Source organism: Fulmarus glacialis, unplaced genomic scaffold, assembly GCF_000690835.1.
Source record: "Fulmarus glacialis isolate BGI_N327 unplaced genomic scaffold, ASM69083v1 scaffold33, whole genome shotgun sequence".
Taxonomy (NCBI): Eukaryota; Metazoa; Chordata; class Aves; order Procellariiformes; family Procellariidae; genus Fulmarus; species Fulmarus glacialis.
This window is the reverse complement of record NW_009204612.1, coordinates 31428-51045: the sequence shown is the minus strand read 5'-3', so window position 1 is coordinate 51045 and position 19618 is coordinate 31428. Positions and strand designations below refer to the sequence as shown.

The 19618-nt window shown below is 37.8% G+C and overlaps 1 protein-coding gene across 1 annotated transcript in view; it reads left to right on the top strand.

Annotated features, from left to right (window-relative positions):
- Nucleotides 1-17: 17 nt before the first annotated feature.
- The window catches only part of LOC104074775 (glutamate receptor 2-like), a gene marked incomplete at its 3' end in the record, with an annotated part of 50584 nt that continues 30983 nt past the window's right edge, over nucleotides 18-19618 (top strand). The window contains exons 1-3 of the mRNA XM_009575036.1: nucleotides 18-256; nucleotides 1613-1864; nucleotides 7376-7527. Coding sequence (XP_009573331.1) covers nucleotides 18-256; nucleotides 1613-1864; nucleotides 7376-7527 — 643 coding nt within the window. The remainder of the gene's footprint in view (nucleotides 257-1612; nucleotides 1865-7375; nucleotides 7528-19618) is intronic.

Genomic DNA, 19618 nt, shown 5'->3' with positions numbered 1-19618 from the left:
GGCGCTGCCCGTGAGTGATGAGAACTGTGAGCGGGAGGGAGTCGTGCCCAGAGCGAGGAGGGGTGTTCGCCTCCCCCCGCTGCCCTGCCCGACGTGCCCGTTGCAAGCGAAAGCGGGGGCCCCGTAGCAACGCGGTCAGCAAGGAGGAGGGAGCCCGCTCTTGTGCCGTGCTGGCCACTCCCGCCGAGCTGCGGCTCATCGGCCTCCCAGTGCTGCGCTCCCCCGAGGCGTTTCCTCGTCTCTCCTGGGACAAGCTGTAAGGGACACTGAATCTGGATGTTAGCTATCAGCGAGAGCAAGTCCCCTCCATTGGCGACCCTTTTTTTTTTTTTTATTTCCCTAATTTAGCTACATTATGGTAGGTGAGGTGGTGCTGAAGAGGGGCATCTTGGCACAGACGCTGGGATAGGTGGTGCAAGAGTTCAGCCCAAGGAGCTTTTGTGTGAGGGTAGGAGGGTATAGCACACACAGCTGAAGTCAAAAAAGGTCAGAGCATGTAACCAGCCACAGTAAGGCTACTTTGCTAATCTTTGCAAACTGTTTGGGGAGTTCTTGCTTTCTTAGGTGACGAGAGTTTCCAGCAACCAGAACTGCATGTGGTTAGTATTTGAAGTGTATGTTACTGGGACTGTCGATGAAGTAATGGGTTGTGTAGCGGTCTAGATGGCATTCTGCAGAAATGTGATGGGTCTTTCTGTGTTTCTCAGTTCTCTGAAGTCAATGAAATCCTGAAAATAATTTGTGTAAAATGCCCGAATTTTTTTTTTTCTACTGGTACTAGAGACAAGTATAGCCACCTGGTCTTTGTGAAAGTAAAGGATTCATATTTTTCTCCGATCCCATCAAGTTTTTTATCTGTGTCTGTGTGCATGCATCAGCCTTGTTCTTGAGCTTAGCTGTCTTCCTTGGAGAACTCTTGTAATAATCAGATGATGTGTGTAGGCTGTATTCTGCAGTAATGGACTTTCAGACTTAAGCAGAAGGGAGATGCTATCCACGTTTTGGGTTTCCCTTTCTCTGAATCTCGTCCAAGGCTTCCATTTTCAAGCAGTTTGAAGAGCACCAAATTAAGATATGAATATGTACTTGCTTTTTCATCACCTCAATCACCACTGATGGTTTAGTGAAGTTATCTTGTCAATTGGATTTAATTGACTAGTGAAGCATATGCTAAAAATATGTATAGTAGTTCCTTGATTACCTTCCCAGAAACGTTTGATTGGAGAACAAGGAATTCTGAAGACAAATATTTGCCATATGAGAAGCAGAATTTAGCAGCTGATCGCAGAGCACTGCATGCACAAATGGTTAAGGAGGATCCATCTTTTTTTTTGTCCCCTTTACACTCATTCTTTTTTGAAATATTGAAAAACCTGCAGGTTGGTTTTTTTTTTTCAGAATAGTCTACAAAGAACCTGTGTCCAAAACCAGCGCTATCAACGGTTAAACAATGCAGGTGTAAAAGAAGGTCACAGAAATGTAGGATAATATGAAACTGAAAATGCTTCAGTATTTACCCAGATGTTTCACTCCGGGAAGGTGATTTTCCTTCACAGAAACATAGAGGCAGGCTTAAACCGTAATAGATGTAATGACCTCGTCCTGCCCTAAGAATAACAAGTAAATTTTCTGAAATCGACAGCCGAAATATTTCAGCTTTCGATTTAGAAGCCCCAAACCAGCCTGCTCTCGGGCTGCAGAAGCTCCGGCCGGCGGTGCGGGAGAGGGAGGCGGTGTGCAGCCCTGCGCGCCGGGCGGGCGGCACCCGGCAGGCGGCAGCCTCCCTCCTGCCGCCTGGCAACCAGAGGGAAGCCGGGGTGTGCAATTCCATCCGCTTGAAAAACAACCAACCAACCAACCCACTGTACAGCTATTTAAAGGAATCCCCAAACTTTACGAAGTGCTTTTGTCAGCCCTTGCTCGGAGCTCATTGATGGAGGAAACAGTTTTCAGATGAACGAGTTATATTGCTGGTACTAGTTTTAAATTAGGTTCCTAAACTTCCAGAAAAGAGGAGATGGGATGTTTGAAACAGTGTAAGACTACTCAGTCATTTAAAGGTGACCAGAAGATATGTGTAGCACAGGAGGAATGGAGACTCTGTGGGTAGATAGCCTTAACTCACATAATATATCCGTAGCAAATAGTCACTTCAGGTTGTTGAACTGTTGCAAGTCTTGTGCAAAGCTGTGTTGACAGGTCATCAGGAGTAGCTGTTGGAATCTAATTGCAGTTTGACACCTCGCAAGTCGGTGTCCTGAGGAGGCTTAATGGTTTTGATCGAGAGATGGTGCAGTCTTTCTTCAGACTGATGGCACAATTAAGATAAATATTCACTGCCATGACTACTGTTACATCCTTCAAGAGAAATGGGCTAGACTTAGCCCTTTTTAAGAATTCTTGGTGATTCAGAGGGTTACAGTCTAGGTGGTAAAGGCAAACGTTAACAAAGCGGTTCACTCTAACAGAACCTCTTTGGCTTTTTGCAGCTGGGGCAGAGGTACAGCACTGCAGCTAATTCATGGAAGAATTGGAAGGTATCCAAACCACTGGACTTTATTGTCCTTCAGCACAGTGTAATTGAGTAGTCTAATTGGAGAAGTGCTGACCATCAGCGACATCAGATTTTTTTCTTCAAAACAAGGAAAGAGCAAACTGGTGAAGATGAAGTACTTTCCTCTTAAATTCACCAACCCAAACAGGGATAGCTGTATTATATACTCACATATTTTTTCACTGAAAGGATATTGGGGTCACCTAAAGAGAGGTTTCCTATGGAGTACTATAAAATCTCCATAACTGTAACAAGTTTTTCATATAGTAGCTTTGTCACAGAGGTAATATAGGCACGATCTTGGATCTTTAATCCTGCTGGCTCAAAAGAGTTGACCTTTTCTGTTTTAAATCAAGTCTTACAGCTCTGCAGGGATCACTGCACCATGACATTATGACAAGGGGATGCTGATTCATGCATAAACCTTAGATCCTTTCATTATTTCTTTAACCAGCAGCTTTGAAAACCTATGAATATCTAGCATGTTGCAACTTGGGAGTCATGGCCATTTTGGAATATAATGCTATAGATTGCATTCTTAAAGAAATAGCATTCAGCATACTGCTGGCAAAATGATTAAAGAATAAGCAAAAAAAAAAAATATCCTGTAGTGGTAAAGATGGGAGGAATTTAGATGCGTTTATTTGAATTAAAATAAGCTGTGGACCGAGCTCAAATATATTTCACAATAAATGATTAGAACTGGTTTTGAAGGAAAGGAGGAATTTATTAAATGCTTATGTTTCAGGTTGTTTGTATTCCTGGTACTTCTCATTTCCTTTTCACTTCTCACTTTCATTTCTCAGGCTCAGTGAGCAGATGTGAAATAGGTCTGTACCCCCTTGTAATTAAAATGGACAAGATCAGATGGGTTTCTGTAGTAAAATGATGCAGTAAGACCAGGATGTAGCCTACGATAAGAACTCTTGTGCTTTTGCTGTTCTCAAAACGTTTCTCCCCTCGAAATCAAGCCCTGTAGCAAACTTTAAACATTCCTCTACTCCTGAGAGTTATTCGTAAAGAAACCTGGGGTATTTATTGTGTGACAGTGCTGTCCCTGCTGTGCATCTTTTCTCCTGGCTCACAGATCATTTTCACACAGCCATGATCCAGAATGTGGGCAGATACAAATATGACAGTTTTGGCTTGGCTACTTGACTTTTCAGATTTTTATTATGTGATTATTGCATTAATTTTGTCCATATATCTGAAATAAAAATTTACCATGCAGTTTTGAATATAGTATGAATATGTATTTTACTCTTATAAAGCTTAAACTGAGTTATATTTAATAGCAGTTTGTGAGCAGCATATCAATCAAGCCTTAGATATACCAATCAAGCTCTTAAATCAACCAATACTATCAATCTCTTCAATATATTCATATGTTTATATATGCTTTTATTTGTATCTAAGATATGAAAATGTAGTAACTTTTTCCTATTTACGCTAATGAAAGCTTTAATTTACGCCAACTTTGATAGGACTATTGACTGCACATAGCTGGGGATGTACTTAGCCCCTTGCGTACATAAGACTTACCGTACTATCCAGTGTGTGTGACACACCCTAAACCAAGGGCTGCTGCATTAAGTGATACTGTTACTGCCGATTTCTTTAGTTCTTGTGTCAAGCTTCTCATGATTAAAATATTTTTGAGAGTTAAGGCATGTTTAACAGATAAATAATTCTTTTTGAACAGTTGATAATTACTAGGGAAGTATATGATAACTGGGAACATTTTATTAGTTTGAAAATGCATTAAACAGGTATTCTGTTACCATTACGTAGAAAATTAAGATAATCAGCATAATTTATCAGGCATCTTCTGTGAAAACATGATTTAAATTGTAAAAAAATATTTGCTCAAGGAAAATACAGTTTTAAATTAATAATTCTCTAATATGTGCTGGTAGGACTAATTTTTAGGAAACTAAAAGGAGGAAATAACCCAAAGTAAACATAAACGTGAGTATATATGTATGTGTGTATACACACATGTATATATAAACATACATCCATATGTACTTATATAGTGAACGATAGTTTATTTTGAATGTCACATAAATAAAAAGGAGGACATTGGTTAAACCCTACAATCCATTTTCTGAAAAGGATTATCTCAGAGCTGTTACTAGTAAGATAATTTATGACTTTAAATCAGTGTTCTCACCTCTGTGAATTGAGTGCATGAATTACTGATTTTTTTATATTGAAGGTTCATGCCCATGTTCTGGAACCAACGTCACTGCAACTGAAGCCAAGGAATGTCAGGTCAAAGTGACAATAACACTGAAAAGATACCTGAATAGGTAAAAAATTTAGTTGTATATATCAAACTCTCTCTATATGTATACGTGAATGGGCTTCTCATATGACAATTAACTGGAACTTTCATTTCTGAAATGAACAAGATTTTTCCATTATTTTGTAGCTGATCATTGCATTTATCAGAACATGAATACAGTGGCATCTGCTTTTAGAAGTCTGTGGACAAGGGATTAATTCCTTTTGCCATGTAGATTTCTGAAATGCTATAGGGCAAAAGCCTGCATGTTTTTATACAAAATATGTAGGTTTGTGGAGCATGGAGCGTTATTTTGGCTTGAAACCTTAATGTTTTCCTTTAATAAGTTCGTTTTTTAAAAAAAAAAACAACCCACAAAAACCAAAAAACCACACACACACAAAAAAACCCCAACCCACCCAATGACAAAACCCAAAAAAACCTGCATTGACTGCAAGCACATATTAGATGTAACCTTGTTAAAACTGAAAAAGGGCTTTGATTTGAGTGAATAAGTCCTTCCAATAATGAATTCTTTATGGATAAACAATAAGGAGTGAATAAAAGCATCAAACAAACATAGTGAAAGCATATTCAGATAAAACAGATCAACAGTAAGGAGTAAAAGCAGGTTTTAAATAACCACATGTGGAACAAATTCATATCGCACCTTCTAAAATCAATAACTGTGCTTAAAATACTGCATTTGTATTTATTTGCGTGCAGTTACAGAATGGTATAGATGTCTTTTGAAATACTGTTTACTTTTCTTTATCTATCTGTATGTAGGCCCACCATAGAACATTTTTGATTTTCTAATGCAACACTGCTGTGCCTCCTTGTTTAACAATTATTCTATAAGAGATCTTTGATTATTTTTTTTTTGGTTGTTGTTGTTTTTCATTGTTTTAAGAAAGGTTCTCAAATCAGGCAGTTTATGGGGAGATTACCTTTTTCCCCCTGAAGTTCCCATTTGGGAAATTAATAGAGTGAGTTAACATTTCTGTCCTGAATCTGATTTAATGTACAGATACTTAATGCATTTACCTATGGCTGGTCGCTTTATGAGAGTGCAAAAAAAATCTTACAAGAAAAAGATACTCATTATGGTTCTGCAACGAGGTGTAGTTCAGCTCCAGCTACTACTGTCTCCCACCACCTGCTCCCAAAACTGACTCAGAGAAATTAATAGGATTTTTTTGAGGGTTGAAATGTTACATGCAGTTCAATTAAAGGTGATGGAATCAAGCACAAGAAATGTCTTATTTCAACTCTAATCTACTATTTTATTTGGTATCAGAGGAACTCAGGTCTGTATTCATTAACTTAAATCAGTGTGTGATTGCTTTGTATGCTTGGGGTACTGGGTCTGTAACTGAATTACCAATCACTTCAGCTAGTCCACAAATGACTTACTGGACTTTATTGCACATGGAAAAAGTATCTTCATTACTTAACTACTGAAGGTAAACGTGCTTGCATTTCACTGCGGAAAAGAAAGAGTACTTTGCCATTTCTGTTTTAAAATGGATGTATTTTTTCCAAATGATTCTTCCAATGAACAAGAGTAGAACAAAATTCTGTAAAGTGTTCATATTGGCCCTGACTCATAAATGCGTATTCGCACAACTGGTAGCAGAATTTCAAAGCTCAATAAGGGATAGTGGCTAATTATATGAAATGTTCAAAATAGATATATGAACATGTGCTTGCTATGCTATCCCACCTATTCAGTTTAATCTCAATTTCAGGTAGTTAATATTGCATTGATTTGATGCTGCAATTTTTCAGGGTGCTGTGGTTAAGGCTGTCATACCACTGTAATTTATTCTCAGTATAAATGTGTTTAAAAGTTTAAAAACATGACTTGGGGTAGAAAAGATGCCTCTGCTTACTGCAAATGGTGTGAACTGATTTTCTTTCTTTCACACACTTTGAAAATTACAAATTACAAATAACAGATTCTTTCTAAACACTCGGTATGATAGATAATTTAAACAGCAATCTGTTAAGTAATGTGGAAATTTTCTCATCATCTATATGGAGAAGACTGCTTTCAGAGGTCATGTCAGCATAGGGGTGGAGAGCTCAGCAGAATGGTTTTGCAACTGCTTTGCAGCCTGGAGAAAGGATTTATTTTATTTTCTTTGGGTTTATGCCTTTTATGAATGTATTTGGTAGTTGTAGAACTCGGGTCTATATCCATAAAATGAAAAGTCTGATGTGGTTTACCATCCCATGTAATGGGGATCAGAAATATTTGAATGTGTTACATTCCCTTGTGTATGTGTAAACAACCTCAGAATGTCTGAAAATGTATGCTAATGAAATAGACTGTACAGCTCTGAGCAAGTCAGAGTAGGTTGTTCAATAATCTCATAAATCTTTGAAATTGAGGATGTTGAGGGTTAGCTTGCTCAAAATGTTCCTCCCTGATGCTAGGTATGAGTTGTTTTTGACAAAATGTCTTCCAAGCCAAGATGCTGATTTTTTTTTTTTTTTTTTAAATTTGTTTTTCCCTCATATGAATGTAGCAAATTCCGTAATGCTTTAATAGCACAGTCTCGGGGTTCTTGGTACAAATGTGGGATCCTGCAAGCAGCAAAACTTTTCCTGCGTGATTGTGCCTTGTGCAGACGTACTGATGTCAGGGAGTTCATTCCAGGTGTAATACTTGAAAAACAGGGTAAATAATTTGCATGGCTAGTGCATACCAAGCTCATACTTACATAAGCTACAGCAATGTTACTTATAGCAGAAGCAGGATTGATCTACACCGGAATACAGTGAATGGTTAGGAGAATCATCCAGGATTTAACACAGTTATTTCGTATCTTGTCCATGTCAGGCAGAGGGCCTGAATTTAACCCTTTGTCTTTCACTTCTCAGTTGAATGCTCTTAGTTCTGGGCCATGTTTGTTTTGACGTCAGTCTCCCTCTCTGTCTGTCACTCTTCTACATTTTTCCTGCCTCGATTAATTTTTGGTGAAAAAAATCTCAGTAATCTTACTTCTGTCCTGATGCAGGAAGGGGAGAAGGAACTTCTAGGTTTTGGGGAGCAGGAAGACAATTTTTTGCCTTTTGTTCTTACTATGATAAAGAATAGAGGAAAAAAGATGTTAGGAAAGTTCAGTTATATTAATTTAAATAATTGCCTAATTAACAAATATTAATTGACCAGATTTATACACAGCTTTAAACTTCTGAAGCCATTTTAAATGAACACCTGGAAACATAATCATATTATTTTATTATATTTAAAGACTGGATGGATTTGAGAGATCAGGAAATAGATGAGAATATGAGTCACTATACATTATAAATTGCAGTGTAAGACTGGTTTTAATTTCACTCACAGCCTTACATCTGCCCCATTTTAAGGTGCTTTCATTTGGTGAGAGTGGATCATGCTGAAATTCTGAAAAATCATGACTGAAAAGTTATTCAGTCCTTTCACTGACTAATCGGATTAGTTCATGTATTCAACAATCTGATCCCCTACTCTGGGACTCCAGAGTAATAAGGCCAGGCTATTTTTGCTCAGTCAAATAAATGGTCAAGATTCCGCTGATGGTAGTAGGAACAAAAACAGATCCAAAATTCGTATTATTTCTTTCTCTGTATGAGTGTGGAAGACTTACTTAATTTTTGTTTTTATATGGAAAGAGGCAGAGATTAAACAATTCCTAAAAAGTGCTAAAATGATTGAGCATCTGTCGGACCTACAGAATATTTTTTCCAAACTTTACGGTACATGCTCATAAATGACCCTGCTTTTTTTTGTTTGGTTTTTTTTCTTAAGTATCGCACACATTTCTTAAGTGCTTGTCAGGTTTCAGTATGGAAACCTTAGAAAAATTATTAGACCATTTCAATTCAGTATAAATATGTAAATAGAACTGTTAGCTTAGCTAAAAAAGGAAAGGTTTGGTCTGTGCTTGTGTAGGTGAAGAGGAAAAACATAATGCTTGCTCCCTTCCTTTGTTTGCATTAGATCATGGATGTTATTCTTTGGTAAAATCTTTGCATAAATTTGAAATTTTCATTTTTTCTTAACTCCTTTTTCACCTGTAGGAAAGTGTATTTTGGCTTGACTTTATAGGATTCAGTAGTGTACTTTGGCTATAGAAGTAAGCCAACATCTGTGAGCTGCAAATGCTGACTTTTTAGCAAGTAGAGCACTTAATGTTTTTTTGAGCTTATCTCTTTACTTATATTTCGATACGATAAAAAGAGAATATATCTTCAATGTCTCTATTTGTGGAGGCACTTTAAATTGACTTGCAATTAATACACCTGAAGACCTAGTTTGTGATATTCATGCTATCCTGCGTGACCTCAAGGTGCATCTTCAGAAAACATGAATGTCCTGTAAATCCTATAGCACATCTGGCAGCCTATGGGGATGCGTCAGATACTCCAATGTCTAAAATAGCACTTGGTACATGTACTTAGTAACCTGAATAATTTCCTGAGTTTCATGAGAAAAGAGCATGTCTGTAAACACCCAAACAATTTTTAGGAACACTGACATTTTTGTAGGCTGTTAAGTACTGTTGCCGTTAGTTGGTGTTTGTAGTGGAAGGCATGGATCATATCAAGTCATGACTTAGTCATTCCAAAAAAAATACATACTTTCAAGGGTACTATATGCCTATTCCAACATGTTGAAGGGTGTCTGTACATTTAGCTTTGTCCTTCTGGAGATGCAAAAAATGGTTCACTTCGCTTTAGGATTTTTGTTTTCCTTTGTGTATGGAACTGTTTCTGGCTTCCTTTTGGACTCATCAATACAGTGTTTCAGTCAGTGTTGCAACTGCTAGCATTACTTTCCATTTTCTGGTACGCAGAATCACGATTTCCTGTGCCTGTGTTTCTGGCTTTATCTTGCACTCCAGGAGCTTGCAGTGTTCAATTTTTGCAGTATTTCGTTGTTACATGACATCTTGAGATGTATATGTTGCAGCATGTAGAAGCCATTTTCCAAACTATCAGCTGCCTTAAAAACTAGATGTATTAGGAAAAAAGTTCACTTGGTGTGTTTCCTCTATTCATATAGGTGATATATTTCAACAACATAAATTTAATTCTGAACCTTTTTTTCCCCTCGTTCTGTTCTCATAGTGCTTAAAACAGTTCTCCAAAACAAGTGTTGCTACTATTGGGTTATTAAAAAGACTGAAAGTAATTGTGTTAATTGTTTAATTTTGACACATTGGTGGTTCTGTAGGAAGAAATTGATGTCTTTAAAATGAAATGTCTTATTTACTAGTGTCATTTGAAACTTCCTGAGGAAGCTAGCAATGTTTGCAGGAACATGGTTAACCTCAGTCATATCACTACACGTTGCTTCCCAACTGTGAGCTTAATTTTGTGCACTGCAATTTAACTATCTTTGCTTTTGGTCTGATTTTTTTCCCTTTCTCTTTAAGAAAAATTCTGGTTTTTTTTCTGTAGGCTTCCTTTTCCCCCTTTCATCTCTGCCAACCAGCTAAGTATACCAAAAGTATCTCTTTCAGGAACCCTAGTCCATCTCATTAGAACTGTCTTCTGCTTTCCAGGTTCAAGTTTGTTAAGAACTCCTTGCTCAGTGACTGATTTTGTTTAGGATACAGATCCGTTGAGTGATAGTGACATTAGTGATGGATGTAAAGTGGTTTTTTTTTGTTTGCTTGTTTGTTTTTCTGAATACTTTGTGTATTAGAACTCAAAAGTTCTCATCTCATTCCAAAGCAGCTTCCTAAATGTGTATGACGGACCAAAGGAGAGACTGTATAACTTGGCAAGCCAGGAAGAGTTACACCTCGCTGTTGATATGCTGTAGGAGAGTTCTGAGGAAAAAAAACCTCATGCAGTTCAGATCTGTCCTATCCATCCTTCCAGACTTCTAAGCCAGGGGCAGACATGCACATTGCAGTTCAGGTTGCTTCTGGTATTTCTGGGAATTCCTCGTTCTGTAAGCCTTAGTAGCTTTATATACTTGCTGTGGGTCCTTCTTAGCTGTTGAGACATCTCCAATTCTCTTTCTTAAAGTAGGCCAATACAGGCCAGTCCCCAAAGTGATTTGGGAACTGTGGTGCATAACACTGTCATGTGCACAAACTGGGAACTTATGTAGGAGTCCAGGAATGGCACAAGGCTGGAGGCATCTATGTTACCCAGACTGAGTGGTGAGAATTAGATGCCTAACAATGAAATTAGCAACACTTAGCACCTAATGGAAAAGACATTAAGTCAGCCTAAATGACAGAAAGCTGCTATTTAGAAGCTTCTAACTGAAACTGTCAAACTAAAACTGTTTCTCTCCCTTCTTGGGTGGCTGACCGCAGCTCTGAGGCAATGGCCAGAAGCTACTTTCTCAGCTATAATGGCTTTAAATGCTCTGGTTGTATGGTGCCCTGGATGCTGTGCAGATCTTCCACCTTTTGGTTGGAATAGCCCAATGGTGCTGAAAGAAGTGAGAGAGTCTGGGAGCCCAGTGGATGGTAGAAGAGAGGACCTGACTTTTTGCCTTATCTTTATGGAACACAGTTGGGGCCAGGGCGAGAAGGGTATTTTTTTTTTACACGTCAAAAGAAGCAGTTATGCGATCAGGTCACTTTTTCCTGGGATGTACTAACTTCAAGGTTTCTCATTAGATTGAAATTCTTCATCTTAATTTGTACTAGTAGACCTGTATTTTTGAACCTGATACTGTAACAGAAAATATGCCTTTTGGCCTCCCTTAAGGAGGGATTGCAGTGTGTTTTTTGAAGGAGTTTGGTATTATCCTGGAGTTACAGTTTGTATTTTATGCTGTATATTTTAGGTGCTAAAAGTTAACGCTGTTTGTATTTTAAGCTTCATTGGTCATGAGCAACATGATACTTGCTCTTCCCATGGGTCTGGTTGCTTCATTGTTTCTAGATTAAATTCAGGGTAGGGAGTTTAATCTGTAGAGTTCTGTGTATGTTTAGTTCTGGCTATGTGGATAGAGATTTCTTCTTGTTTAGCTGTTATAGCAGCTACATTCATGGACACTTAAGCTAATAGGCACTAGATTTAAAGATTAGGATGCTGTTGACAGGATGTTTCCTATGAAGGATGCTCAACTTTCTATGTGCTTTTTATGATCTGTCAGACAATCTGTTTAATCCAAAGTATTTGCTGAAGGAGCTGGTTGGAAAATGAGAAGAGGAATTATTTTTAGGAATGATATTTTCCTTTGGGTCATCAGATAAAATAAAATTAGCTTGTTTATTTCTGTATAATCTTCATGCAGGGAATGACTAGTTTATATCATGCTCCATTTCTATGAAGGGGAAAGTAGGAGATAGCAATAAAGCACTTAGGGTTTTTTTTTTCCCCCTCTCCCTTTTTCTGGATTACTGAGCACAAAGAATGGAAGTTCCATTTAGGGTAAAGTACATAAGGAAAATAGGTTCCTATCACCCTTTAGAGGCACATAATATATGCTATATACTATGCTGATTTTTCATTTCCTGTGTAGAAACAGGAAGCAAAATTTCAAGGAAAAACAAGCTTACAAACAAATAAAACAGTCTTGTCAAGATCTGGATTATTCATACATAGCATGAAAAGAGAACAATTTAAACCTGGAAATCAGAATAATAGCATAAATAACTGTAGTGATAGGCTGTTGAATAGCAAATGACTGCATCAAGAGAAAAATGAACAGAACAGCCTTGTTCTGGTGTGTCTGTACCTTTTTACAGGCGATGAAATAACAGTGATCACAAAATCTTAGGCAGCCCTCAGGAATACGTTTACTAGATTTTCCTTCAAAATCTCTATTCAGTTGATGTAACTCGCTCTGACAGCTCCTATAGGGCTGAATCCTGAAAGATTCAGGGTACTTAGCGTGCCAGCAACAGTTATCTGGAATTGCAAAAGCTCAGCAGGGCTGTGATTCACAGGATTTGTGCTGGCCTTCCCCATGCATTTGACTACAGTTCATCCCATTTTAGCTCACCCACATAATTATGAAAAACAAAATATACAGAAAACTTTGGAGTTTTAAATTAAGAATAAACATTACAGAGAGTTCACACATGGCTGAATTAATGGTATATTTTCTATTACTAAATTACTACGGCTGATGACAGATAGAGGCTGTAATTCTAATCCCATGATGATACCGACTGGGTACCAGTGCACACTACATTCTTTCTTTCTTTCTTTCTTTCTTGTGTGTCTGGATTTCTTTCCCCCACAGAAAGGTGTTTTTGAAGGGACAGTCAGTGCAGTCACCCACCCAACTGTCAGCAAGAACTCTTGCCCAGACCGGAGGTGCTCCATGGGGCTCCTGGGTCTGCTGTCCAGAGGTAGTCACAGATGAGCAGAACACGCAGTCCTTCTTAAAATCATGCCATTTGCTTAGGTAGCAATACTACCAGCTCTTAATGATTAATTTGTAATATACCATCTGATTCGCCTAAATAAACTATAATTAGTAAAAAAAAATATAGGAATTCTGGCGATTTTCAAGATGGAAATTTCTTTGTTTGTTCTTCAGTTCAAATATTCTTCTGGAGACTGTTTGAAAACATGACTTAATCAAGCGAAATCCTGTTGAACAGAATAGGCTAGAGTGAAGGTCTGCATATGCACCTCTGTCTTTAAAATTATTCCTTCTCAGATTCATTATCTTTGGATCTTTAGCCGTACATCTCCCCTCATAGTGAATGTCATGGAAGTTTTCTTTTTTGAGAAATGGTTAATTTTAATTGCATCTAGTTGTAATTCATTGTAAGCTGTGATTATATTTTTAAAATGAATCATTTCAATTAAATCATCAGCGTTGTGGTTGAGTTTTCTGATAAAATGGCAGGTAGCAGTTATTGATTCCTCAAAAAATGTAACACCTTGATGGTATTTCTTTCAATATTTTAAATTCTTTTCACAAACTTTTTGACAACAAGTGAATGTCCCTCTTCAGAAAATACGCATGTGTACTATCTTGTGGTGATAATCTACCACTTTTTAAGATACAGGCAACACATAGAGCACAGAATGGTTATTTGCTCACCCTTTGTGCGTAGTCCAGAAAATGTGTACAAGAAGGATTTTCTTTTTTTTTTTTCAATGACAATTGAAGCTCATGAGGTAGTGGTTTGTTTTTTCTTTAATTTCTAATTTCATGTTCTGAAACTTGGAAGATTATGCTCATATAGCAGAAGTTTAACCTACTGTCTGTTGTTCTGTGTCTGAAAGCCTAAAAACTAGATTGTAACATTGGAGAAGAGAGCTCTTCCCCTCTCTAGCATGACCTTAGACTTGCTTCTAGTAGGCAAAGGTTGAGAGTGTGTTGGGTCGTAAAAGTAGAGACATGTGTCAGTTTAAAAAAAATTAATAAATGTGCATGTATAGTGTGAAGGGATTGAGAAGACTTCTTATGACTCTTAACCTTGTATGTTTGGAGTCCTCCAAAATAGCAGTATTTTTAAAAGTTTAAGAATAAGACAAACAATTAAACTTGAATATGTGATGGTGATTAAACAAGTCATGGTGACTGGATGTGGTATAAAGTTTTCATGAGTAATCATTTGGGATTATCTGATTAGCATGAGTGGTTTCACCTTTAAATAAACTTTCTAACTACTTATTTTGCAACTTGCAAGTTGTCTTCTCTGACTGTTGGTAATGGCTTATAATGTGCTATCATCTAGTGGGCTTATATCCTTAGTCACTCTAGCTGTACCAGCACTACATGTTCTGATCTGTGCCAGTTAGCTGCAGCCAACGTCCAAGAATGGTTTAGAGAAAGTGCAGGCCAGGACCTGTTTGCAGTAGGCAATCTGGAGTTAGCCATCTTGTTTTTAAGGGAAGAGTGGTTGCTGTTGGGACGTGAGTTGCCCAGCCGGTGGCAGTGGGGATGGAGAATGTGTAGGGGCTCATCTTGTTTGCTGTATCACTATTGTATTCACTATTTCAGGACATCAGGATATGCCTGGCGTATCATAGGTGACTTCAAATCCTCCTTCCTGCTTTATCTCCTGCTCCTGTGATTTTTGCATATCCCCCTTCTAGAATAGATGATCTGTCAGAAGTACATTGTAGGCAGGAGTGAATGGGGGCATGTGTCAGGAGTGCATCACTTTAGAACTGTTGTTTGCATAGCAGAACAAGAGGGACAAGTCTCGTCAACATGACCCAATTAAGGACAGACTTGAGTTCACACCAAGATTCCAGATTTCCTGCCATCCACTCCAGGAATTATGAATACAGACAGGTATCAGAAGTGTCTCTTTTACCATTCTCCATGTATGACTTGGGCTTTGCTCTGGAATATTTGGTAATAGGAACCAATATGCTCCTACATGCATGTTTTCAGTAATGAAAAAGTTGACTCTTCTTGTAAAGAAGATACTTACAAAACACAAAGCAAATTTAATTGACTTGTCTTTACATTTAGCTTAATAGAAAGAAATCTCCAGAGAAAGGCATAACATTGCTTTCCTAGTAACATACTGAAATCTTTTTTCCGGTTGCAATATTCTGTGGTTTCATGTTGCATTAATTCTCAGTTTTGCTAAATTCTAAATAAATTCACTAAAATGAAGAGGGGAAAAAAACAAAAAAAGAAGGTACTATGCTATCAAGAAAATGCCATACACTTTTCTGACAAAAGATTCTGAAAGTACTGTGATATATCCTTCAGGGAAACTGGGTGCAGTTTTTCCTATGCTTTTCTGGAATTCTTATTAATGCTAACTTATGGCAATGCATTACAAACCCCAGAGCCTGTTTCAGATGCTCATGCTGCCAAGTTCAATCCATGTATAAGTTATAGACATAATACTTTTTCTGGGAGAAAAATACATTGCTATTTTAAGAGCACTCCTCTGTTGTTTGCTTTGCTGTGTTTTACCTTGTGTAGCATTAACAGAAGTGAAATGTTTGATAGAAGAAATTGATTGTTTTACTGGGTCTAATTTAGTCCTGAATGTGAACAGCAGTGTTTGCATTATTCTGGAGTTCTGATTTAACTGTCACAGTGGTGTGTAATTCTAGTCTGGGATTTGATATTTCCCATCAAGAAGAAACATAAATTGGACTGAAGAGTGGCTTTTTGATACCAAGCTGCAGTTTGAGGGCTTTCTAGTATCAGCTAGTCCTTCATTTACAATAATGTTGGGTAGGTTTCAAGGCCTTGCAATTCTCTGAAGACAGACCCTTTTTTCAAACCGTAGGTTAGTGTTCCACTGGGCTTTAAAAATCAGCTGATTTTTGAAGTGGACTTGTCTTCAAGCCTCAGTGATTCTGTGGGGGGTTGGGGTTTTTTGGGGGGTTGGGGTTTTTTTGGGGTTGGGGTTTTTTTGTGTGTGTTTTTGGGGTGGTTTTTTGTGAATTTTTTCCTTTAAAATTATTTACTGAAAGACTTAGTTCACCTTATACTCAAGTTGAACGAAGTATATATGCTCTGTAAGAATGTATGGTCTAAATACTAATCCTTAGGGAAGAACAATGGAAAGGGAAGTGCTTCTGCCAGTCAATTTGCAGCATAGCATGAAACAGTCGATTACAGAGGTGAAGATCCTGATTTTGAATGCACACTATTATCAGTCAGATATAATTCATATGTATAATCATGTCATAAATCACAGCATTACAACTCACATCATTATAAGTCAGTGTACATAAGAATTGTAATCTGATTGTGAATTAGTGCTTTTTCTGAAGTCCTGGTATTCGTTTCAGATTATTTTCATTTCCTCATACACTAGGGTATCATACACTAGTGACAAGGGGAGTGTTGAAGATGATGAGAGGCAGTTAAGAGCACTTGGGATATTACATTTAGACTGGTCTGCATCTGTCAGTAGTTTTGAGGGATTTGAACTGCATAGCCTTTTTATCAATTACTTTTTGCATCAAGACTGCTATAATATGCAGGATTGCTAATTTGAGACTACTTTGTTTAGTGTTCCAAAAGCCTGTAAGTACTTCTATATTTATAAGCAGGTATTAAGAGTGATTGCTGTACGTTTGGTAACTGCAAACAGTTTCATGGTAGAAGCCACAGCAACTGTAAATAAGAACTAGTTTGTACTGCAGAGCAGTGTCTGCATTTTATTTGCATTACATTTGTGTCTGGTTGTCCCTGGAGATATTGCAGGTTTATTATATTAGACATTGCACAGCTGTATAGTAAGTACCAATCCTTGGCCCAGAAAGCTCAGAACTGAAGTACATAAGGGACACAGAAGAACTTTCTTCCATCTTTTCACATGCAGTGCAAAAGAGGGGTGGAGGGAGATTAAATTATTTACTCAAGGTCATAATGAATGTTCCAGCAGAGCTGGAAATAAGTCTAGATTTCCTAAGGGCTGGTGAGAAAGCAAGAATTCTGTTTGACAGAAAAGTTCATTGTTTTGACATTAGTTTCCTTTCTAATAAGTGAGGGAAAACAATCCATCGGAAAATTCTTATGGGTAAGGAAAAAAGACAGAGAAAGTTGAAGAGGGGAAAAAAGACATAGGAAGAGAAAATAAGTAGGCAGGAGAGAGGAAGGTAGGTGGAAGGGAGAGAGAGAAGTATCAAAGGGGGCATTTGTACCAAAGGGGTAAAATCCAAGTCACTTTCTCCTCTGCATGATTCAGGTACTTGAACCAATGTATTGTTTTAAGTAAGTGCCAATTAGAGAACACTTGCCCTTTTCCCTGTCCTTTTTCTTTATGTTTGTGACCCAAAATTCTATTTTGAACCTTACAAATTCTCTTTTGGGATGAGAGGGAAGAAGGAAATGGGGGAAAGATCAATTCCAACAAAAACTTTCAGTTGACAGAAAATGAATGTCTTACCAAAATGTTTCTGACCAACCCCAATCCCACTCCAGAATCTTAGGTTGTCTTATTTCTGTTAATTACTGCATTACACTGCCTTCAGTCAAGAATCATTAGTCCAGAAGCTGCATAGATGCAGAATAACAGACTAACTCTTATACATCCTCTCTTTTGGAGAAGAGTCACACTAAGACACACAAAAAATTGAACAACCTGTTTTTTCTGGCATATATGTTTTAGAGAGGACGTGAATTTCAGGGTTTTTCTTTTAAAAGAATATTTCTAAATTCCATTTAATACTAAGTTTCCAGCTGGTGACATAAAAAGGGCTTTGCAGTGATTACTGGTAACCACCACGAACTCACAGTAGTAGTTAAGACAGAAGTAAAATAAAGAATACTGCAAAAATAAATCTTAAATATAGACCTTTCCTGGCCATGGAATACCGGTCTTCCAAGACGTGAGTTACAGTGGAAGATCTATGGCGTTTAATCTGTGAAATGCTTAATCCTTTATTTCCTAGCTGAAATGTAAAACTTTATTTTGCAGTTGTAAAATTTCAGATGGATTTTGTCGCTTTTATTCCGTTGTTGTCAGCAGATATCTCTAGCAGCAAAGAACAAGTGAATTAAATGTCTTTTGATTGTTAAAAAAATGTGATTCTTAGGGGTTTGTGCAGAATCTTGTTTTGTACCAGGCAAAGCTGCTTCCCTTTCACAAATGGTCCTCTTTTGGTACTGTTGTGCATGGTGAGAGGACTTTTTGCTGAAGGCTTCCTGCCAGGTTTTGCGTTATCTAGATATCCTGGGCCCTTATGACTGCTCATTATTCTCACTGAAAATACAGAATTGAAACCTTTAGTTTCATGCAATATTTTAAGGAAAGCAACATTGAATGAGAAAGGCAGGTATGAAATCCTGTTCATCTCTGGTCTGGAGGTATTATTTCTGGTTTTTATACTAGCAGTAAATATAAAATACTTTGTACAGAGATGGTAGATGATCTCCACCAGAGTGGTGAAATACCTTCTAACAAACAATGTCTGAATATGGAGATAACTGCCTGCAAAAAAATAATTTTAATTTTATAATGTAACAACCTCCTAAATTTCAGAATGATAAGACCTGTTGGTTTGCATACAAATGAATCATAGAATGGTTTTGGTTGAAAGGGACCTTCAAAGATCATCCAGTCCAACCCCCATGAATGAAATGAAAGAAGACCTTCTAGTTTTAGGAGCTCAAAACTGTTTTCTTCTGCTAACCAATATTGCTTTTGTTTTGAATGAGTTCTGTTTCAATCACATGTTGTTTATGTGTAACTGGATTGTGAGTCATTTTAATAATGACTCACATCTTAATGATAGTGTTACTACCTATTTTATGATGAATGGGAATAGTACTTTATCATCCTTCTCTTGTTGACATCAATAACTTTCATCTTTTCCTGGCTGTACTTGTGGCTGTACATCAGTTATGAATATGAGGGAATTGGTCCTGGTGGGGATGTTGCAAGTAACCAGATTGGTAGTTCTGGTTCCATTTCTCATCATCTAGGAAGAACTCAGATTATTTTTGGTATTTTCATAGACTTCTTCCATAGACCTCTGACTAGGTTAGCAATAGTCTTTGATTGACCCAGTAGAAAGCTAGACAGTGTAAATTTTGTGATACTAACCTTGATGAATGAATGCAAAGGAGAAAGTTACAGAGTTTAGCTCGTTCCTGTGTCAGCAACTTCTCAGTAGTAGAAGAAACTAACATTCTCAAGTTGCCAGATTTGCTCACTCGAAAAGATGGTGAAGAGATTACTTCACTGAATGGCACACTGTATTGGGTTTGCATGGCAAGGTTTTGGTAGTGGGGGGGCTACAGGGGTGGCTTCTGTGAGAAGCTGCTAGAAGCTTCCCCTGTGTCCGACAGAGCCAATGCCAGCTGGCTCCAAGACGGACCCGCCGCTGGCCAAGGCCGGACCCCTCCGCAACAGTTGGAG